Here is a 24212-nt window from a genome sequence, read left to right on the forward strand (position 1 = left end):
TGACTGGGCCAAGGGGGTCCCAGTGGCAGGTGAGGCAGTGCTGAGAGGAGAAGGCAGATCAGCAGGGGAGGAGAGTGTCAAAGGCAGATGTGAAGAGGAAGGTCTTAAGGAGCTTCCGGAATCGTAGATGGTTTTCCTCCAGTTTCAGGGTGGCAGGGAGGCCGTTCCAAAGGGAGGATCCGGCCGAGGACAGAGATCTGCCCCCTGCAAATTTCTTAGAAAAGCGGCTGACCCTGAGGGAGTTTGAGGTAGAGGAGCGAAGGGCTCGAGAAGGGAGGTGTTTACGTAGGGATAGTTGAAGGTATTTTGGACCCAGGCCCCAGAAAGCCTTGTGGACAATGCAGAGGGTTTTAAATTTAATCCTTGCATCCACTGGGAGCCAGTGGAGGGATTTCGGTGCTGGAGAGATACGATCCCAGGGCTTGAGGCCAAGGACAAGTCTCACAGTTCTGTTCTGGACTCCTAGATACCACAATTCAACGAAGCACATCCATAAAAAAGAGCAGCCTTAAACTAGGCTGTTGCATGTCAGAACAACTTCGATTCAGCACGGCTGGGCATGTGGTGGGGTTAGAGTAGCCAGAGAGGACAGAGAAGGGATTGTACTGTTTTGCTCTTCTATGTGGCTTTCACTCCTTCCTGTCTCCTCCATTCTTGTAGAACATGTAGTCTGAGTATGAAGCAAAGGTAACTTTTTACAGCAACAGGGATTGGACCCCTTACATGGTTGATTGTGTCCAATCCCCTGTGCCCTTTTATCTTCATAAGGAAGTTGTCCTCCCACTCCTTTTTGATTCACTTTGGACTTACATCAAGAGAAGAAGAATTTGTTGGACCTCTGTTGGAAGTGCAGTCCATTCTAAAGTCCTCTCGTTTGGAGGTGAAGATAGAGTGCTTCTAAGGCAGAGGCGAGATCTGCCATCTAACCATCCCCATGGAACACGGAGTACGACTTGCTGTTGGACCAAAGCGTGCACTCTGCCACCTGTACCAGAACTAGCCTCTTCCCTGGAGGTGAAGGAACCCTGCAGTTGCCAGTCAAACTCCCTGGACTGGCAGTGAAGATAACATTCATTCATCTTGCACCAGAGCCCCTGGAGTGAGACTCACAGCACCCAGAGAAACTCAGAGCAGCTGGAATCCTGTTTTACCTTGCGTCAAACTGTCCTTGAACTGAGTACACCCTGTTCGAAGCCTTCAAACTGCACAGGACACGGGGTGCTGCCTCTGGCACTCTCCTCGGACTTCAAACCGCTGCTTGCAACGATCCCACCAGTCTGATTCCGGATAACACCAGTCACACTCTTAGCCACTTTGACTCAATAATGAGCTCACTGTTACAAAAGTTGAACGAACCTGGACCTTGACTCGAACCGTTGGTACAATTGTGCCCCTTTGCCGACTCAGCCCAATTGTCTCGAACCAGTTCAACCATTTAATCTAATCTGGTGAACACTTTAAACCACATCGCACCAAGCTCTGCTTCAAACCCAACTCGTCACGGACTCACTGCCTGGATTAACTTGATACGCCACACTCTAGCCACGCACAAGAACAGCGCCGAGAAGCCCAGTTTCATGCTGTTGAACCACAAAGAACTGAATAAGGTACTTAAAAAAGGATCAGATACCCTGGTCCACTGCTGTGCCTATAGTGACTGCTTTTTTGCACCTTTTTTAAAGACATTGGGCCTCATTATAGGTTTGCCGGTCCGGGAACTAAGGCACTGGTAAGCTTGCTGGTACCGTAGTTCCCGGACCGTCAAACTACGAGTTGTGCTTTCAGGTGCCTTTCTGCCTGCCAGGTCGGACCCCTGTGGTCTCCCTTGCTACCCCTAAAAAATTTTTTTTTAAAAAAAAAGGTGTCTTTTTTTAATTTTTTTAATGCACGCTCCTGGGCTGTGGCCAGCACCGTGTGGATCTTTACTCATGTAGTGGCTCGCTTCTTTTTTCATGCCTCTTAGAGAAAAGAAAGAAAACAAAAAGAACAGGGGCGCTACAAGTCTAGGACTTTCAGCACTGGCCCTCAATAAGAAAGAATGGGAATACCAAAAGATGTGTCTTTCTCAAATTCTATACCCCAATTGCTAGACTCATTAAAGGTTTATTACATGCACACTTCATGGGGTGAGTCACTGATTTAGTCTGTTCTTAAACGCCTCAACTCAGCCTTTTATCCTTCTGAGGTCGATAAATGAGTACCAACACAGGTTGGGTGATATTGGGTGTATATTTTTTCTACATAAAGCGCTTAAGCGTAAGTGTTATATAATATAACACATCATCATTTGGTCATGGACGTCTGCTTGCATTCACAGTAATTTGGTAATATGGGCCTATACACACTGATATTAATGATACATATGGCGATCCATTCTTGTATGACATGTAAATCACATTATAGTGATATCGTAACCATATTGTTCGTAGTGTACCTAGGAACAATGCTATGTGGTGCCACTTCCTGTTCTGTCAAGGGGTGAAAGGTTGTGTTCCATGGCTTCCCGCGATATCACTTCAGGGTGGGGTCAAATGATATCACTTCCTGTGATGTCACCAGAGGTCAAGGGTCGTATGATGTCACTTCTGCTACCCTTGACATGTTGGTGAAATGACGTCCCTGCTCACACAACATGCGTTCATTTTGCATGTTCTGATGTTTATTTAAATTCACCTCTGACTTCCGAGCCTCCAACGGCCTCAATGAAGCCCATGTTCATGGCGGCGGTGGCATGCTCCTCACACAGTCGCAACGCCAGTGTGCCACCCCCTGTGCTTAGGTGCTTCTTGTGATGGGTAGCAATCAGCTTGCAGACATGCCTCTCTGGGCCCTCGAAATGCTTCTTCACATCATTACAATTATTGCAGGTGCTGGTCACGCAGTGCTGACTACCTTTGATGGCGTCTCTATGTTTTATACATGTATTTATGCATTTTTAATTTATTTCTGAGGCACTTACTGTAACACACTCGGCCCGAAGTGCTCTAAGAAGAGGGGGAGGGGCTTAAAAGTTCAGTGGGCAGGGAGGGGTGGGAATGACCATGCACAAGACAACTGGAGGAATACGATGCGCAGGTCACGTATTGCCAACAGGATAAGTGGTCAGAATGAGGGCGAGGCTCATTCAGTTCATCGCAAGGGCTGCCAACCCAGGCCAGGGGGCCTTAGGCGACCATGGCTCGTTAAAATGCAGAACATTTCAATGATAGGTGGACCTTTGCCTGGGAAAGGGCAAGGCTCAATCAGTTTGTGGCAAGGGCTGCCAACCCATGCAGGGGGCCTTAGGCGACCATGGCTCGTTAAAATGCAGAACATTTCAATGATAGGTGGACCTTTGCCTGGGAAAGGGCAAGGCTCAATCAGTTTGTGGCAAGGGCTGCCAACCCATGCCAGGGGGCCTTAGGAGACCATGGGCCTCATTCGAGATTGGAGGTAGTCATGGCGCTATTTGCGTCATGGCTGCCTGCAATAACGGTACCGGCACCGGTCTCGTTCAATGGGGACTTACCGGTGTAGTCCGACCTTTGCGGGACTGGTAAGTTCCCATTGAAAAAACCATTCCCCATTCCCATTCAAGCTCCCATAGGGCTCAATGGGAAGGGGGAAGTAGCTAATAACGGTACCGCAATTTTCGGTACCGTTATTGGCTCTGATTTCCCTTAACGGGTTCTGTCCATAACGCCTGGTCAGACCAGGCGTTAAAGAAGGGACCTGCTAAGGGAACTCGTAGTAGGCCGGTAAGGGATTACCGGCACCAGTCTCCTTAACGGGGCCCGTTATCCCTTACCGCCCTACTCGGAATGAGGCCCCATGACTCATTACAATGCAGTACTTTTAGTGATAGGTGGATCTTTGCCAGTGAGAGGGTATCACCTGGTGACAGCCATAAAAGAGTGAAGCTTCAAAAACATTTTTGAAGTGATGAGCAGCATACAGGAGTAGGGGGAGGGCAGCAGGGGGCAAGCAGTGCAGGTTGGCAGCAGCAGTTACTGGATGGTTCTGCCAGGGGTAGGGTGGCACAGCAGTCAGGGGGAATCAATGTAAACATACCCTCTCTTGGAATAATCAGGGGACTGGTGGGGGATTTATCCTGCTGTTGAGCCCACATTCTGTTGAGGGGAGCTCCCGGGCATCCACAGTGCTTGATTTGTGGGGGTGATGGCCAGGGCTCAGCCCTGGCACTTATTGTCTCAGACCCATTTTAAACATGAAGTGGTGATAGTCAGTGCATCCATCAACCACAATGAGCAGGTGAGAGCTGTAGTGTAACCACACAATGTCAACAGTGTGGGGAGCAGCTATGGGTGGTGGCAGCAGTGGTGGGGAACTGCCCACTTGCGGTGTTGACGGAGTACTATTTGGGGCCTGGCACATATTCTTCCTACAAATTAAACACTGGGCATCTGTTTGGCAGCTGCAAGACCAGGCTCCAATCCTGTGTTTTTCCATGTGGAAGTTGAAGTGTGCAGTCAATGCTGCACCTCGGATTATCCAACCCAGACCTGACACGCTGTTATGGTGTTCCAGGTGAAATGAGGCATCCGCCAGAAAGGGCAGAGGGTACTTGCGGCTGTGGCAGGCATAAACATTTTAGGGATGTTATATCTGGACCAGAAAGAGGCAGCTCTCATGCACTAATTGCTAGAGTGGCTGGAGTTCTGCATAGCCACCTCTGCCTGCACCCGATGCTGTGTCACCGTTATATGGCAGAGGGTCGATCATGCATGCCTTTGCCATCATTGTGTCAGTCTGTAGTCACCGCGTGCACGGGAACACACATCTCAATGTGTGACATTCTTATATCGTGTTTCTATTGATAATGAGTGCAGCCATCCCAGGTGCAGTCACACGTCGCCCGTCAGGATATCATCTCTGTTTTTAGCTGTATAGCTTTTTTGCAAATAATCTATGTGGTAAGCCTGTGTTTTTTATCAGTTTTTACTGCAACGTCGTCTAAAGTGATTATCAGGTCCACGGTGACAGAAAACCCGCATTTATCGCAGAACATCGCAAAGTAAAGCAAACATGAGCTGTGAGAAACCAAACCACACACATTGCGAATTCTATGTGATGTGCTTTCAAGCGCCTCTTTTATAATGTGACAGGGTATGATTGAAAGACCCGTGTTCAGTGGTTTAGTGAAACAAGCAATGCTTCACATTGCCCCATCATTGCTGGGTCACAGTTCTGTCAAGCTCTCTCTGTAGACAGGGCAGGAAGTACAGACCCTTGTTCAGTGTACAGTGAGAGAAGCCAGTGGCACTGCTTCACCTGCCCCATCATGGCTGGTTCACTTTTCTATCAAGCTCTCTATGTAGACAGGGCATGATGTAAAGGCTCTTGCTCAGTGTACACTGAGACATGCTTCACCTGCGCCATCATGGATGGTTCACAGTTCTGTCAAGCTCTCTCTGTAGACAGGGCATGAAGTAAAGATCCCTTGTTCAGTGCACAGTGAGACAGGCCAATGCCAGTGCTTCCCCTTCCCCATCAAGGCTGGTTCACTTTTCTGTCAAGCTCTCTCTGTAGAAAGGGCATGAAGTAAAGACTCTTGATCAGTGTACAGTGAAACAGGCCACTGCCACTGCTTCCTCTGGCCCATCATGGTGGGTTCACTTTTCTGTCAAGCTCTCTCTGTAGAAAGGGCATGAAGTAAAGACTCTTGATCAGTGTACAGTGAAACATGCTTCACATGCACCATCATGGCTGGTTCACAGTTCTGTTAAGCTCTCTCTGAAGATAAGGCAAGAAGTAAAGACCCTTGTTCAGTGGTTCAGTGAGGCATGCAGTGGCCTATGCGTACCCTGCCCCATCATGGCTGGTTTACAGTTCTGTCAAGCTCTCTCTGTAGACAGGACTGTACACAGCTGGGCAGGCACCTGATCATCGAACCATCACTCGCAAGATGCCAAACACAAACTCTGTGCATATGTAATACTCAAAAAGCCCTTTGTTTCCTGGGTACCAAGCACTATCCTTCACTGCAAAACATGTACCATTCTACTGCTGTTTTAATTGTTCTTTCCTTTCTACTCTTTTTCTGGGAAGTTGCCTAGCCCCATTCATTTTATTAATTTGCATTCTTTAAAGCGTGAACCTAGCTTGAGTGCAGAGGAGCACTGTACGGGTTGTGGCTACTCAGTGTTAAGGTTGGCATCTTTTAACAGACGTGCTGTGGGGTGCATTTAAAGGCCCCAAACAGAAGCTCCTTTCACATGAATAGCAAGATGTAAAACACTGAAACAAAAACGGTCTAGCATTTGTTTGTTTTTTTGATTCCCAAAAAGACTTTGATCAGATACATCAGCAGGTAAGTACTCTGAAACAACAGAGGATGCAGCTGGCTCATGAAAAAGACCTCTTGAATCAGGATAACAGTGTCCTGTTACAGAGGATAAATCGTTGGTAATGGAGGTAGAAAAGGAACAGTCAGGTTCTCAGGAACTGACCAGAATTAGAGAAGAAAGGAATAGGCTTGTAAAGTGAATAAGGCAAATAGAAGCTGAACTATTAGAGACAGCAAAATGTAGGGATGAACAAGAGAAAGAGATTAGTCTCCTGAAGGAAAAGCACCTTGAATATGTACGCACCTTACAAGGCTCACGGGGGGTGAAGGAATCACTTCAGCAGGATGTCCAGTAAACAAAGGATCGGTTGGTAGCTCAGAGCAGAGTGCATGAGATTAATCAGGCCTTAGTGTCAGAATTAAAAAGCCAGCTCTCTGACTACCAACAGCAAATAAATAGTGACACAGGTGTGTGAGCCTCACCAAGGAAATCGAAAATTATAAACAGGTCCTGAGATACCCTGCCCAATCAGGATATGGCAAAAGGCCCACTGATCAAGGTGAGGCGCCCTTCCCAACTGGGGCCTCATGCCAGTCATTTACAACCTCTCATGCACAAATGAGAACTGACCTCATGCATGCCACCTATCAAGAACTGGGCCTAGCCCAACTGATCAAGAAGGCCAGTCCCGGTCTGATATTGTTGAGTATTCATCTCTTCCACACAGAAGGGAAAGTGGCCGGACCAGTGTGTCCTGGGAAGTAAGGGATAATACAGTAATTACTTCAGATCATGAAAACTCTCATGAGGAGAGAGTCAGGGAGAAAGATTGGCTGAAGATGCGACTACAAAGAGGTCACCTTGCCCACTTCACTCAAGGAGAAAAGACTGACCCTCAGCCTAGGAAGGGCATTCTAAAAACCTCTGTTTATTCAGGGGAAGGGGGGAATTCCCCAGACTCCCTGGTAGGAGGGATGTTGGAACTGGGTTCTATCCTGGGCCTGAAAGGAACTCCAGGGAGAGTGACCCTGCGATTTCACTTTGGTCCAGGCGAGAAGAGTCCAGACTCTGTGGTTCTGGGAGATATTCCCAGCCTCATAGATATAGGGAGTGCCTAGAAGACACGGAAGGGAGTACCGGTAGAGGTTCTGTGTCAGAAGGAGAATGGACACCGGTGCAGAGGAAGAAAAAGACAGCAAAGCAGGGCAAGGGTTTTGTGAAAGACCCAATAAGACAAACTAAAGCCATAATGACTCAGTTGGTGCGTGACTTTCACAAGCATAGGACCCTGGATTCAGTGATTGAACAGGCCACCAGGATTTATGAGGTCCAAAAGCCTGCTGAGAGTAAAAATACCACCAAAACCCCCAAACCATCTAACACCCCTGCTACCGCTGAAAAGGTGGCAGAGGTAAAAACTACCCCTCCATTGGAGCTGGAGACGGGGGGGCCTAGAAATAACCCTCCTGCCAACAAGGAAAATGGAAAGCAGAAGGGACCCCCGAACCCTGTCAAATCGAATGGTAGTCAGGCGGGGCCCAGAACAATGATCCTCCTGACCCTGCCACCTATATAAGGTATATCATGGGATATGTATACACTCCGAAGGGGGGGGACTAATCAGGTAAGTACTGCCCCGGGGAAACTTCCCTCCAAATTTCCCTCGGGAGAGAAGGATGACTCTACCTCCCAATCTGAACTTTTTTCCCAGAGATCCCCCAAACCAAAACTTCCAAAACAATCCTCCTCTCTCTCCCCGTTCCAGGACACTAGATCCCTTAACCCAGCAGAAGGGAGATTCATGATGGAAATTAATGGGGGGATGTCCAGTACCCGAGCTACTCTGGGAGAAGGGACAATTACCCTTTTCAGTAGGAGCAGAGGAATGACTTGAGACCTTCCTACCACCCAGACAAGGTCTCACAACTGGAGCAACAGGTCCAGAAACTGACCAAGGATCTGGGGCGCATGCTGAGGTCTCAGCCAACTCTCAACCTAACCCTGATTCCCAGAATTCGCCAACACCTATATCTGATGTCCGAGGGGGAAATGAAGGGGGTAAACATCCGACAAACCACAGGTTCCGGGGCAGGGGGCCAGGTGGAGGGGAGATGCTAAGCCCTTGGGGCAGCTTCCTTTCTCACCCAAACAGAACCCCTAAAAACCTCTTTGCCTGAAAGAGTCTCTTCTACCCCCAAAATGTTAGAACCCAAAGAGCAGCGGGTAAGTAGGAGAGGCCAAAGAAGAACCCACTTTGTGGAGGAACTCCGGATTATCCCCTTTGAAATAGAAGAATCCCTGGAAGATTCAGGTAAGCAGTCCTTCTCTTTCAAAAATGGGGGGTGACCTCCCAAAGAAAAATGGGTCCCAAAAGACCCTGAGTGGGACAGGGTAAGTATGGAGACTGACCCAGAAGCAGAAACTATTCAACCCTAAACATGTGGGCCAAACAGAAGTGAAACAGAGTGGGTTTCCAACAGGTTCTGAGAATTGTTGCCAGGTAATGGGGGACAGCGAAGGAGTCGGGGAAATAGAGGATTCCCCAACAACACCCATTGTGAGTTGCAAAGTTTTTTTTACAGATTCCTGACCTCCGACACAGAAAACTGCCCAAGATCACACAGTGTCAGAGTTCAATATTAAGAAAATGAGCACCGGGCTGTCAAAAGAAAGAAGGTTGATTATATGGACCGGTTAAGGTGCACGGTCAGTGTGAATGATCAGCTCTGGTGGATACTGGATCCCAAGCCGCCCTCCTGTCAAAAAGGGCCTTTGACCAACTAAACTCGGGATGGGGGAGAGCCACCAAATTCCACTCACACCACTTCCCGGACGACTCCAAAATTTCAACGGGAATGATGTTTCCATCGAAGGAACTGCGGATCTGGACATAGAAATTGGACTGCACCGGCTCAAACATCCAGTGATCGTTGTGACCTTGTTTACTGAGGAACAATCTCCTTAGGAGGATATCACCTCTGATCGACTGTGTAAACAAGGTTCTTGGACTCAGACTAACCACCCAATCAAATAGAAAATGAGTACCAATTATGTAAGCCTGAATGGTACCTGTCACGTAATTGATCAATGCTCTGAGAATGTAGAATTCCATTTAAAAAATAACCAAGACCCAGAAATCACAGTCATCTCTGTAGAAGAACCAACAGGTGATGGGAACCCTTCTCCATTCTTAAAAATCAACCTTCCTCCCAGTTTTAAGTGGCAATCCACACGGGAAGGGAACACCTTAAAATTTTACACCAGTCCAAAATCAGAAAAAACCTTCAGTCCTGTGAAACCAGACAAGGAAGACTCTGCTCAAAGTCTAACAGACATTCAGAAAAAGGGCGAGCAGTTGTTTTTCCCCATTCAGTTAAATGGGAGGGAGGAACCGGTGCTCTCCATAGTATGCCGGAATAATAGAAGGAGCTTAATCAGCAAAGATTATTCAGGAAACTCCCAAAAGATCAGACCATTCCCACGTTTAAATTGATTGCCACCAGCTGGCTGTACTTTATTTATTGTCTCTATTTATTCTACTGTTATCCTATGTACTGCACTGTCCCCTCCCCTTCCCCCTGCACTTTTCCCCTTCCCCCCTCCTCTGCACTTGCGTGATCTCAATGTCACCTGGCCTAGTAAGATCGTTGTCTCTGTCTTCTCTCTCTTTCCCCTGCCTTGCCTCGCCGCGCTTTGAAACACTTGTGTATAGGCGCGTTATAAATGCCATACCATATCAAATGGGAAGTAGGTCTGGAAACCCCAAATTCCAAACATCTCCTGCCTAGCAGGTGTATGTTAAAGATTTCCATTGGTAACAAAAGTATAGACCATAATTGTTGGGCCGTTCTGCATTTTATCATGGAAGTGACATTCTCAACTGATTTGCAATCAATTTGGACCTCAAACAAAACGGCCAATGGAGACTATGTGCAGACCAGAGAGAGTTGAAAAATGGGTCCACTTGTCAAGATGGCCCCTTCCCTACTTTGATCAGAGACTGGCCCAGATCCAAGGGTCAAATGCGTACACCGCCATTGACCTGACCAACGGTTACTGACAGTACCCGTTAGTAGGGAAGACCAGTACATGCTTGCCTTTACCTTGGGGGGGGGAGCAGTACATATGGACAGTACATATGGACCCGAACCCCTTTTGGATACATAAACTCTGGCAATGAGTTCAACATCTTCCTACATAAGGCCATGCCTGGCCTATGTGGATGATGTTTTGATCAAGAGCTCAACTGTGGAGGAACACATAGCAGACATCTGCTATGTTCTTACCCAGTTGCAGAAGGCCGAGCAAAACTGTCCTTTCAGAAGGCACAGTGGTGTAAGAACCGAGTAAACTTCTAAGGGCACCAAATCACACCTGATGGTCTTAATCCCCAGGCGAAGAAGGTGGAAGCCTTATGAAAACTAAAAGACCCTACCACTCTGCGAGAATTAAGAAGCCTTCTTGGACTTACTACCTATTAGGCTCACCCCACCATCCCAACAGAGAAATTACCCTTACTTCTGCCTCCCTAGTAAGCTCACCCCACCATCCTTTCATAAAAATGACCCTTACTTCTGCCTCCATAGTAGGCTCACCCCACCATCCTATCAGAGAAATGCCCCTTACTTCTGCCTCCCTAGTAGGCTCACCCCACCATCTTATCGGAGAAAGAGAAGAAGAGGGAAATCCAACACTGTTGCAGGCCTGGAATTGTGGTATACAGTTCCTATTGTTCGAAGAGAGGAAACGGATCAGTTGAAAATCAGGAAGTCTGTAAAATAATGTCAGTTTCGAGAAGCCTTCCATTTGCGACTCTTGTCCCATTTCACTGATGACTTGACTGGTAAGGCAATATATTGTGACAATTTCTTGGGTATTAAGAAGTCACCTTAATGGTCTGCTGTGAAGAACACCCTCCTTGCCGTCCTCTTTCAATGACTTTACCCTTAGATTTCATCGCCTCCCCACTGAGCCCCTTGTTTCTGTACAATTTGCTTTCACACAAGGCATTGTGAAGCCACTCTGCATCTAGTTCTCTAGAAACCCCCTTTAAATGAAGCTAAATTCAAAGTATTAAAATGCTATGCTGTATTCATTTTCTTCTGAAAGTCGTTTTTTATGTATAGGGAACTGCATTTCAGATGAAGAAGAAGGATACTGATTTAAGAAGACTAGGCCTTATATTCTCTGCTCCGGCCTATTATATGTGGCCCGTAGCCCAAAAGGGAATAAAGACACAGACACCAGGGGTTAATTAAAAAGTTTATTACATGCTGTGTCTGTTTGTTTATGTGCAGACTAATCCACCCTGCCAACCATGGGGCTGGATGGAATTTTGAGGAAATAAAAGATGGAAAGAACATAGGGACAGAAATCCCCTGGTCATGAATGGACTGGGTCGGGGAGAAAAGAAACTAGGAGTTTGCAAAAAAGTGACCGTTTGAGAGCAGTTGAAAAAAGGAAAAGGAAGAAACCAGAGGAGGGGTGAAAGAAAAGAAAATGTCTCCCTGTGATCCCTCCAAAAAAGGGTGGGATGACGGAGCAGAGCCCCATATAGCGGTAACTCATGGCATGGGACATGTACAGGAACTAGAAGTATAAAGGTTTAATAAGTGAATAGGGGTTTTTAAATATAGAGGGGTGCCTGTTGGGGCCTCTATGAAATCCACCTTGGTGTCTGTGGCCAGTTTGATAAGGTAATAACTCAGGGTATAGTCCATCGTCCGTTATCAGCAATGTTATGTTATAGGTGCAGCGCCCCTCCATAACCGGCTGCCCTGGTGGGTGGTGGGGGGGGGTAGTAGTTCCTTTGGGGACTGTCCCTGGCTTGGAGTGAGTGTGAAGAAACAACTTCCGGGGCACAGTGGTCCAGGGATGAATATCGGTTTCTAAACAATCAATCAGACCCACACCTCTAGTACATCAGAAGGGATCTGAACAGATTGGAACACAAGTAAATTATAAACCTCCTTGTCCAATTTTGGTAACATGGAGGGAACGGCAGGCTTATCTTCGCAAGGTCGTGGATCGCTGGTTTAGTTGCAACACAGAGAAAATACAATTATTACTTAATGATAAAAAGGACTGTCCAGTCAAGGTTGTATAAAAAAAAGGACTTTATTATTATTACAACAGACAGTTCTAGCACACTACAAATACGATCCACCCTGTAAAGGAACAGAGAGAGCAGACAGTTTCATGTAGGAAAGGGATGCACTCTGGATACTGACAGGAGGGTAGTTGGTCTTAACTGTTCAAGTTTATTTGGTTTCAGCACTAAGGGAGCAAGTGGTTGTAAATTGTAAATGTCACTAGGGGCCTTCGGAGAAGGACCAGGGGGACAGAACCACAATATACCTAGTCCTTGAGATGTTCTTGATGCTCAACAGCATTGAGTCGGTTTCAGGACGCTTACAGCTCTTGCAACAGAGTTCAAGGTGGAAGACAGCTGTAGGTATTAGCAGCAGGCAGTTCGGCAAGCAAGGCTGGATGGACGGCTGCAGGCTGGCCTACACGGCGGCTCAGGGTCATGAATTGTCTCTGTGCTGGTTGGCAGATCTGGAACACTGGTCGAGGCATCTTGGACGGCTTTAGAGACTGCAGCGTGATAACAGTCAGTGGTGCATCTGTTCATGGTTCGAGGGCTCAACTGCCTCGAAAACGTCCTTAAAAGATGATCGCTGGTTGATGCCTATGTGGCACTCCTCCTAGCTTCGACGTTAGGCTTGTGGCATCCTTTCAAGGCAGACGGGCCAAAGCTAAGGAGAGTGTTTGCAGGCAACGGCCTTGTCCTTTGTTCAGAGACTCCCTGGCACTTCCCACCTAGGAAGCTTGCTGGCAGAACCGAGAAAGGCACGCTGTGTGCTGGCTGGGTACCGGATCTGGAGCTGCTGGAAGGGTCCTCTGAGTCTGGTATCTCCCTCTGTTCCCTGGGAGATGTTTAGGAGAGGGTTCTTGCTTCCCTCTTGGACATCCTGGCATTCCGTCATTGGCGGAAGCTGTAAGGTAGACTGTACCTTCATCCAGGGTCCAATGCTGAGTTCTTCATTCCTGCTTCTGGTGAAGCCTTCAGATCTGCTAAGTGAGGGGCTCAACCCTCATTTAAAGCCAAATGGGCCCTAGTGATTGGTGTAGGCTATGCCTACCTTAAGGAACCAATACTGGGTCCCCACCAGCAATCTTCTGTTATGGGTGAGGTCAGGACCAGAGTGCTTTGCAACGGGAAAGGTAAGGGGTGACAACATATACTCCTAAGTCCCACCCATCTTCCTGTCTGTTGTAGATCAAAGTGTCTCTTTGGTTAAATGAGCCATCTGTGACTCTTGATAAAAGCGCAGGTCTCCCTTGAAGTTTGTGACGAAAGTAGACTTCCTGTCTCCTTAAATCGCAAACTTCTCCCTCTGAAAGGGGTATACTCTGCAGGGGTTGCCTACGGTAAATAGTGGACCCAGACATGCCATTCACTGTCCTTCATACAGAGGAGTGGGAACTAGTTTCAAGGTGACACATTGCATATCAAAGAGGTGTTCGTTTTCCTGCCCATTGTTAAGTTCTGTCACCAGGCCAATTTGCAGGCCTGCTTTTATTAACTCTCATCAGTATGCGCCGTCACCACACAGATCTTAGACAATAGAACTAGGCGAATCCATGGAGCCTTTGATATTTAATTAGGCTGGCCATGGGAGGAGGAAGGTGTTTCCCTTCACCTCTGGATGTTTTCGCGCACCCGTAGCTGTCAACTGTCAAATAAATGTGACACGGAGGACTGCGCCTCTAGGGTGTGTCCCCCAGGATACACCGGACTATGTGTTTGTTGTGCGGCGAGCATTAGTAAATGTGTGAGGATTAGCCCCACACATTTTTGGAGGTTGATCTCCCATCATTCAATTTCCCCAAAAAATATTTAAAAAAGGCCAGGCAAGCGCTCACTCCATGTGCGTATGGACAGATTCCTTACAGTGAGTGAGGTGGATACCCTTGCTTGGACCAGGGCTAAAAAACAAGGGCTAGATATAGTTATTGAGACTACATTTTGAATTACATATTTGCATGCTGATAAAACGGAGTTCTGCTTTGGCACACAGAAGCAAGATCTTATCTAAACGCCAGCTTTCATTTATGTTACTTCTCACAAACACACCAATATCTAGCAAGCTGACCTGACTTCAGACTGAATGGGCCTCATTACGGGTCTGATGGTAAGCCTGCCGGTGAAACCGGCGGCTTGCCGCCAGACCCGGGAAACAATTCCAGCGCCTGACTTCCTGGTAACACTGGGGTCTTACAACCCCAGTGGCCGGGAAGTCAGGCGCCGGTAATTTTGTAATTCGAAGCACCAGCACCATTAATAACGATGCCAATGCTTCTGTGGAACTCTGCCAGGTCTGACCCTGGCGGGCGCGACGGCACCTACCCGCAGAGTCATACTGTGCCGGTCTGGTAACAATGGTGCCGGACCAGAACAGTTGTAATGAGGCCCAATGTTGATTAGAGGACGGCTTTAATTGGGAAGCTGATGCACATCTGTGCTGGTAGAAAGAAAGAAAGGTAAGTAGGATAAATGAGATGGGAAGAAAGAAAAAATAGAAAAAAGAAAAAATGTAGACAGGAAGGACACATGAGATGGGATGGAAGAAAGAAAGAAAGAAAGAAAGAAAGAAAGAAAGAAAGAAAGAAAGAAAGAAAGAAAGAAAGAAAGAAAGAAAGAAAGAAAGAAAGGAACAAAGAAACAAAGAAAGAAGGAAAGAAAAGAAACAAAGAAAGGAACAAAGAAACAAAGAAAGAGAAGGAAGGAGGAAGGAAAGAGGGAGGGGGAAGGAGAGGGAGGGGAGAAAGAAAGAAAGAAAGAAAGAAAGAAAGAAAGAAAGAAAGAAAGAAAGAAAGAAAGAAAGAAAGAAAGAAAGAAAGAAAGAAAGATAGAAAGAAAGAATGAATGAATCATGGCCTGTATCAGTAGTCCATGCTTTAGACTATTTTCGCAGAGGGCACCACTGTCAGGCAGACCCCCGCAAGAGGAAGAGGGAGGCAACAGGCTATCCCCTTCACCGCCATCCTTTCAGTCACACTCAGTTGTGTGCCGCTGTAAACCGTCAGCAGTATCTATGCCGCCGCGTTTCCTGTATCTGGTATATTTGTACTCTCCGTGAGGCTGCTCATCAGAGGGAGCGTTTACCTCGGCACCACCCACTGCTTCAAGATCCTCTGAGCTTCCAGTGCATTTGCTGAGGACATAATGGAGCGAGCCAGAGACCAAGGGAGGAATCAGCCTTTCCCCAGAGGTAATGCTGAGTCTAACCAGAGCAGCTTGGCTTTACTGAACAGTTAATGTATGGATGATACTTTAAATGGTATTGACAGAAATCGATCTTGAGAGTTACTATCTGTTTCCACAAGTCTTGAATATTGTATTGTACCAGCCCCACCATGTGTTTAGCGTAAAGGGGGCCTTCCACTGTGAATTCTAGCTAGAGCCCCGCCCATGTGTCTTGCCTAAAGGTGGCCTTCCACTGAGAATGCTACCTAGGCGTGCTTTCTCAAACCATTGCGAAGGAGTAGAACATCTACCCCCTTGCCTTGCCTGCTTGCTTGCCTGCTTGCTTGCCTGCTTGCTTGCCAGACTGGACATCCTCTAATAGATGTGGACAGCACACATGTAGAGGATTGAATGTCGTAGTTGTTGCAGCCCTTGTAACAAACAAGTGACACATAGGTTGGCAGTCGTTAAAGTCTATTCCATAATCCATGCAAAACTACACATGGGCAACAAGGACCAAAAGCCTCTGCTCCGGTGTCATGAGGGTAAGAATCATGTTTCGCCTGCAGAGAAGCCAGGTTTGACGTTATCTAGGGTAAGAGGTAAGAGAATAAGAGGGCAGGATGACTCCCAGATTCCTAACTTGTTCTGCTGGAAAAGGCGAAAAGCCAAGTACCAGCGATTTAGTAAATATGTTTCATCCAAGTGTTGATGGCCGCCAACAGTGGTGTAGGCATGATTCCTCGATAGAGGGTCCAGGACTGGGGTCCCTGCAACAAAAGGAGATCATGCAAGTGTTCTCTTTCAAACAATGATCTCCTGAGTTTTACGACGGTAATTTTCAGGCACACAGCAAAAGAAACTGTGTGACAAGTGTACTTGTTCATAGTCACTATTTGAGATAGGAATGCTGCTTGTTTTATTTGATGACATGAAAAATATGAAAGGCTTAAAAAAAGAAAGTGGGCTTAGTTTGCAATTCAATTTGCTGTTGTGGAAGGATAGATTGCTAAATGGGGTGTGTGCTAGTTTTGGAGTCAGGGGTACATGTTGCAGAGTGAATGACGCAAACATTCACACTTGGCAGAAAGCCTTGTTGCAGGAATTGGAATGAAATGTACTGCATCACAGTGAGTGGCAGTAACCCCAAAAATGCTAACATTACCCAAATTAACAATATCAATGTTTGTATGTGCATAAATATAAAATAAATAGGTGCATGTAGTATGCATGCAATTTTAGGTGGACCTAAAAGTGAGAACTTGTTTATTAATTCACACCTGACAAAGTGTAACTTGAGATCTCTGCAACTACCCTACACGTGGTCTTACCTCTTACCGATTTACAACCCAGAAGAGCCTGTTTGATAGGCATCTGCTTGTAGTCATTGTCTGGCACAGGAACGTATCTTGGTACTACGCATACTATGCACAACATTTGTAAATCCACAATTGAAGGTGTCAAATACCCTGCAACAGATGCCAACTCAAAGCCTTCTGTTTGTGTCATGGCTGACAATATCACATATATCATTTATGTTTGCTTTAATAACAGGGTATTTCTGCAGAGGCTCCATTGGCCTTCCTTTATAGTAGAGGTCTCATGTGGAGAAAGCTCTCAATAGGGCTGTGCAGCACTTATGGTGCAGCCAAGAAAGGCAACTGCGTCCCAACAACATGTGTGCTGACTCATTTTCCCTGGTTCCATGTGCATCCATATGTCACGCCACTTTTGGGGAGACCGGGGTCTGTTGCACCCGCTCCCTCTCCCACCTCCTGGCGGATCTACCCGCGCTTTCGCGCTTGGGCGTTCGCCGGGGGAAGAGGTGCTAGGACCGGTGCTAGAGGGCTGCGGCGCATGAGCGGGAAACCACTGTCTCGGTTCCGCGCATGCGCCGTAGATCGGGCCTCCGCGCTGGGAAGGGCTTGCCTTCCAAGCCTCGTTCTGGGTCCGCCGGCGCTCGGAGACGAAACGGCTTGCGTTCCAGGCCTCGCGAGTGCCGGCGGCCCATAAGAGGAACCGCGAGCAGTAGCAATTCGCGTCTCAACCCGGTTGCTACGGTCGTGTTGCTCGCTCCTGCTTCTTATGGTTCCTGTTCCCTGTGCCTGGTCTTGCTTCAGCTCCAGCCTTCTCTTTGGTCTCCCTGCCTTGCTGGTCCCCAGCCTGCCTGGTTCCCAGTCTCCTGTTACCTGCTTGGGTTCTCCTTGGCACCTGTCTGTTCCACGAGCCTCCCTGGGGTCCAGTTCCCAGTCCCCTTCTTTTCCCTGGGGACCCCTGCTCCTTGTCCTGGGTTCTCCTTGGGTCTTTCTGGGCTTAGCCTCTCCTCCAGCTTTCCTGGGGCCTTCGTTCACTGTCCTTGGATTTACCTTAGGGATCCCAACTCGTGGTGGTCTCCCCTCCCAATCTGGTTCCCTCTTCCTGTCTGGACCTGCCTGGTGCCTCATCCTTTGGACCAACTGTACCTCGAGCAGATCAGTCATTCCAGACCAGTTACGTGAAGCTGCTTGAACTTGTCTCCCTGTGGACTGGGGGCCTTACCTTGTATTCATCTGAGAGGTTCCTGGACTATCTTGCTTCATCACCGGATCACGTACCTTTGGAATAGACTCTTTTGGACTTCACCCGTATCCAGTAACTTTCCATCAGATTGTGGCCTCTCCTGCCTGTGCTTGCACAGTCCCTTCGTCACGTTAATCAGGAGAGTGCTTTCCGTGACGCTGGGAGTTGGTCCATTCACCACCCTGTGTCATTAGGGTGGTGGAGAGGCTGGTTACCCGAATCACATGCTCGTCATTTCACTGGATGCAGCCTGGCGGTCCCAACTAGATCCACTGTCAAGAAAACAGGTACACAGTTCTCACGCACTTCTCTGCTGACACCATAGAAGGCACAGACATTGGTGAAATGATGTCATGTCATCTAATGAAGTGAACCCACCTGCTGACTTAGATCTGGTGGTTTATTTCACTCCCTTGCAAGACTGTTCCTGGCCCTGTTATTCCAGGGCCTTCTTCAACATGTGTTGGGGCCTTGCTCACAGGCAGCTTTGAGGGCGGTCGCATCCCCACCAAAGAAAGTCACCCCCCCACATGATACTTTGGAAACGCCCATCCAGACCCCTCTTTCATAACCACATCCCATAATTTGGTCTGTTCCTTGGATAGCAAATACATTAAGCATGAGAATTCCATCGAAAATACTTTATCCACCTTCATCCATGCTGGACTGAGAATAATGAACAAGTGGCATTTCCATGACGAGGGGTGGAAAATTGTATATCATAACAATATCAGCCACAAGGAAGGCATACAGGCTTTAGCGGAAAGCCAGGGTACAGAGCAGTTTCATTAATTATTTATTTATTTGCTTGCGTATTTATTTATTTATTTACGTGTAACGCGTCGCGGACCCGCAGGCATCTGGGCCTACAAAAACACAAATGGACAAACATAAAGGACGGACTCAGCAAAGCACTTCCTGGTCAAATGACAGGATTATTATTACAAAGGTCAGGTACTAGGTGAAAAGTCGGGTTTTGAGTGTTGAGCGGAAGGTCTTCTCATTTCTGTCCAAACGTAGTGTTCTTGGCAGTGAATTCTACACCTGTCCCACCGAGGTCGGAAAAGCCAGTCTATGAATGACAAAGGTACATGTAGCCTATCATAAGTGCAGGATTCAGATTAGCGTTATAATGTGCCTCTTCTGAAGATGGATGAAGGAGGCGGATTGAAAGCAGCACGCAATGCATACATGCCACAGCATAGCTAGAGGATTCAGGCTAGAAGTTACCAGGAAGGGCACACGCCCACAAATAGCCTGAGATCTGCAGAGGGTGAGGTTGTTTAAGTACTTTTGCCATCAGTGAGCTAACAAACAAGTTGTGCTGTGCAACATACTAATGGTCATTAGTATGTTATATGGAGCAACACTATAGCCAATTAAACCATGAGTGAGGATTTCTTAAAGATCAAACACTGAGAAATAAATCACTTCTAGAGGCTGACGATTTTGAAATATTAGGGATAAGCAATTTTCACAGGTTTGCTAGCCACTACGAAATTACATGAGTTGCCCAGGATCACATACGTTTAGGCTAATCTGCAATTTTGGCAATTGATTTCATGTTTTCCCAATTCTTGTCATACAGCAAAATGCCACCTTTTGTGAATGCTTAACTTTCATGAGTTAAAAATGTAAATCTGCATTGTGAATCGGACTTGGAAAGTGCATAAATCACATGATAAACCACAATGACAATGGCTCTCATTACAAATTCGGGGGTGTGGGAAAAAAACTGGTGGTCATTTCATTGCTGTCATTTTATTTGACAGTAATGGAATTGCTACTGTTTTTAATGCACTGCCGAACAGGTTTGACCTGAAAGTGGAGGATTTTCCTCGAGCACCATGCTGGAGTTAAATCTGCGGCTTTATGGTAAACAATCAGCGGAAATTACTGCTAGTGGTAATCCATCAAAATCCTGTGGAGCTCTGTGGACTCCAAAAATGGATTTTAACACTGCCCTACTACCAAATGTAATCCTGTGGTCAACCCATGGGACCAAGTGGCCGTAATAGTAAATGAGTGCGGTGGAAATACCATGGACATACCACCACATTTCCACCAAACTCATAATGAGGCCCACTATTTTTTAAACAAATCTTTTTAAAAACATGATATGCATAGAGAACTTTATTATGGCTTTAGGTACACCATCATATATGGAAGTTTACAATGTTAATGTTAAAGGATATTTATACTGCGCACTATCACCACCGGAGTGGTCCCCTTGCGCTATGGCGGCTCTGAAAAAGGAAAGGGGGTGGGAGGTAAGTTAGTAGGAGCAAGCGGGAAAAGTGCAAGAGAGCAGTGATGTGCTTTGTGCGGCTTCAGTTCTGGTTAGCACTGTTCGCTGAGCTTAGGTGTGGTTTTCGGTCGATAGCCATCATGTTCTGTTGTGTGCAGCTATGTGAGATTTGTTTTGTTGTTGCAGTTTAGTGAAGTTTGTGCAGTTTGCTGTGCTCTAGGGTTGTGGTTGTGTTTGGTTAGAGTATGAGAGGTGTTTACAGGGGGGTGAGATTGTTAGTTGGTTGGTTAATGAACTTGCTATCAAGATCTGGTGCATGCTAATTTCCAACTCTTTCTAGATGCGGCATGTTGATGTCTCTCCATTTCTATCTAGATCCGGCACTTCCTAGCATTCACAATCCTTTCTAGTTGTGACCGGAGGTAATATTCACAATTCTGTCTAAATGTGGCAACAGCTAACATTCCCAATTCTGTCTGAATGTTGTGCTGGCTAACATTTGCAATCCTGTCTAGCTGTGACGCAGGCTAATATTCACAATTCTATCTAAATGTGGCACTGGCTAACATTTGCAATACTGTATAGATGTGACAATGAGCAAAATGCTAATTAATGTAGACATAAGCAATACCATCCGGATTGGCTTACTGTATTTCAAAGATTTAACTACACACAATAAAAAGAAGATTTGTGATACGATTACCTGCACATAGTCATTGTTTGATACAGCCTTGCAGATTGTTATTCATGATGCCACTATTTGAAATTGTGGAAAAAATCACACAGTTTTTGTGGCAAATAATCATACTTTAAAATAACCTTGCTAGAGGCCTTTGACATTAGGTGAGCCCACTCCTGTCTTTCCACTCAATTGGCCTACGGGAAAAGGAAGAGCAGGCAATAGGCTAAGCAAAGGCATCAGAATACGAGAGGACAACCCATGTAAAAAAAGACAGCACCGTACTACACAGGAGGTTAAGACCTGTCCAGGATCACAGTATCATCTGCTGGTAAGGCCAGAATGTGTGATCTGGCACTTTCTCTCCACAGTGTCTAATTTGTATTTGTATTCACTATTTGTATCTATTTGAACAACATGGAAGTCAATTTCAAAGAGAAATGACTTACCATGAAACCTCTACAGATGGCGGAGACAGGCCCCAGAAGGATGCCTGTACAAACGCACAAAGATGAGAACAAGTGATGAGACAATTTATGAAGGTGTATAGACAATGACATTATCACATGACACTCCAAGGAAGTGGGGGCAGGGGGGGTAAGGAAGAAGGAGAAGAGAGCAATGGAATCTCCCTCCTTGGCAAGTAAGCGGACAGTCAGGTCGAGTGCAGAGGAGGGGCAGCAGGAACGAGATTGTGAGTAGACAGAGATACAAGCAGACAGGTATTGCGGAGTAAGACCATGGGATGCTTTGTAGACTAGGAGAAGTAACTTTTAAAGGGACAGCTTTGCATGAAGAGCCATCTTTGGAAGACCATAATTATACAACAGTGTTGCTCCATTTTTGATTGTACAATAATGCTACCGCCATCGTGATACGCTGACTCTGACCACCTTCCTGAGTCCCTGAATCGCTGCTCTTTCATACTAAAAGGGTTGTAATTGAACATGTGACCTGCCAGAAGAAGCAACCTCTCTCTTATGCTGGTCTGGATTCGTAGAGCCGGTTCTGTTACACACCAGAGTTGGTTCTTCAATGCTACACAGGCTCATTGGGCAGGCAACTAAGAGAGTCAGTGCATGGAACATCAGGTTGTGTGGACTTCCTGAGCCAGTCACGAGATATATCGTATCTCTTTGGCTGCTGGTTCAAGCCAGTTCCTCATGGGGCGCATGTAGGACTCCCACAAGGGCTTTTGGTGTCTTTGCAAGGGGCCCCTAGCAGCGTTGAAGAGAAATGTCTTCCTCGCTGCTAGATTACGTGGAGCTTTATAGGGACACTTGAATCTACGTGATATTACCGCGGCTGCACACAAAATGTTCGTACATTTCCCATGCGAACATGTAGGGGATTCCCCCGTAACCCCCGCTCACTATACTGTGTAGTATGGTGAGCGGGATGTTGCAGGGGACACCCCCGCTGGCTCTGTTTATTTATTTATTTATTTATGTATGTTTAATGTTCTGTTAGGAGAGCTCAGGGGTGTCCCATGCAACCCCCGCTCACTGTAGTGAGCGGGATGTTGCGGGGGACACCCCCTCACCCCTGCAGCCTTTTTAAATACATTTTTTTTCATGCCGACCCCACCAATATACCTAAGTACATACCACGAAAAGTTCCAACTTTTGGTAGTTAGATGTTTTTGTGGTGTGTGTTTTAGGTCTTTTGGTGGTGTTGGTAATTTTTATACGGACATTTCTGGACAGGACAATTTACCTACAATTAGTCTCCAATTCCTATAATCCTGAGATGTATCCCTTAATGGTACAGGGCGCTTATTATCCCATGATCTGGAGACAACTGAATGTGTGTTGCTAAATTTGCAGGGTTACTGCAAAGAGTTGTATAGCGTTAGCACCTGACGGGTGTTCCCTGGAATAAAGGAATTCATGGAACTGGACCACCAGGATTGTGGTGATGAAGAAGGTTGATGTCTCTTCTTATCCCCCAAGTGATGGCCCCTTGTCCTAAGGCAGGGACAAAGTGAGGGTGGCAAGAGTATTCTGCGTAGTCCTCCATATACCTGGTCCCTTTTGTTACTGCACTAGATAAGCACAGTGTTAGGCACGAGACATTGCACACTCCCTAGACCAGGGTTGACCAATTCCAGGAATCGAGGGCCGGAATCCTGATAAGTTTTCAGGGTATCCCTCATTAATATTCATGAGAACAAATGTGCATACATTTAGAATCATTGTGTACAAATGTATCTCATGGCGACTGATATAAAGTATCCTGAAAATCCGACCTGTTTCCGGCCCTTGAGCCCTGGAGTTGGACAACCCTGCCCTAGAGAGATGTACAGTGAGCGGGTTTTGAACAGTTCACAAAAAGTTTCAGATTAGCTAGACACTTGTGCCTCCAAAGAAATGGCTCACTAGTGGAATCGGGACAAGAAATTAAATCCCAAACTAATTGAGTGGTGAGATCAGCAGTGGCTTTCCACATCCTAGCCCTTGGGTGATTGACCAGCAAAATCCAAGACCACCCAGAGCAGACTGTCATCACAGAAAATATAAACATGGATTGTAAATGTCTCTTCAATTCTACTGCACTTCAGTCACCTATAACATAATGATTGTTTGTGAATGGGCCATGCCATTCTGACTGGGTCTTGCACAGGAATAGCTGTTGGCTATTAATGCTTAAAATGGTTGATGGGGTGATGTCTGTATTGTCTCAGGGCTGGGTTTCCTGCCAGGGAATGATAGACAGAGTCTCACATGGCTATGTAGGACAAGCTTCTGAGATAATTTGGGGACAAATGTGTGTTAAATTGTGACAATGTGAGCGCTGTTTCGGGTGACAACATTAGCAACACGTGCAGGCAAAGTATACAGCCTGCACGAGCTGAATACCTCACTGCACCTGTGAATTCCCTTACAGGTCCCTTGAGGAAGCAGAGTGTAAGGAGGCGAGCTATCATCCTGGGAGTCATGACTGCAATTAACATCTTCATGAATATCGTGCTCTACCGCGTGGGTAAGCATTGATTGTCAGAATGCCTCTAGCCCCAAGTGGCATTTCTCATAGTCTTCTTATGCGGTTCTCTTCTTCATGGCAGTACGGATGCCACGGATGGTGCGGATGCTATGGATGGTGCGGATTGCAATTAACATCTTCATAAATATCGTGCTCTACCGCGTGGGTAAGCATTGATTGTCAGAATGCCTCTAGCCCCAAGTG

At 46.7% G+C, this 24212-nt stretch overlaps 1 protein-coding gene across 1 annotated transcript in view; it reads left to right on the forward strand.

Moving 5' to 3' along the window:
- The first annotated feature begins 15462 nt into the window (after window positions 1–15462).
- Window positions 15463–24212, forward strand: part of LOC138513101 (E3 ubiquitin-protein ligase TRIM69-like) — a 90398-nt gene continuing 81648 nt past the window's right edge. Inside the window, exons 1-2 of the mRNA XM_069627767.1 lie at window positions 15463–15565; window positions 23913–24008. Of these exons, the coding sequence (XP_069483868.1) occupies window positions 15520–15565; window positions 23913–24008 (142 nt within the window). The 5' untranslated portion in view covers window positions 15463–15519. The remainder of the gene's footprint in view (window positions 15566–23912; window positions 24009–24212) is intronic.

Source organism: Ambystoma mexicanum, chromosome 12 (genome assembly GCF_040938575.1).
Source record: "Ambystoma mexicanum isolate Mex_15411 chromosome 12, UKY_AmexF1_1, whole genome shotgun sequence".
In the NCBI taxonomy this organism is placed as follows: Eukaryota; Metazoa; Chordata; class Amphibia; order Caudata; family Ambystomatidae; genus Ambystoma; species Ambystoma mexicanum.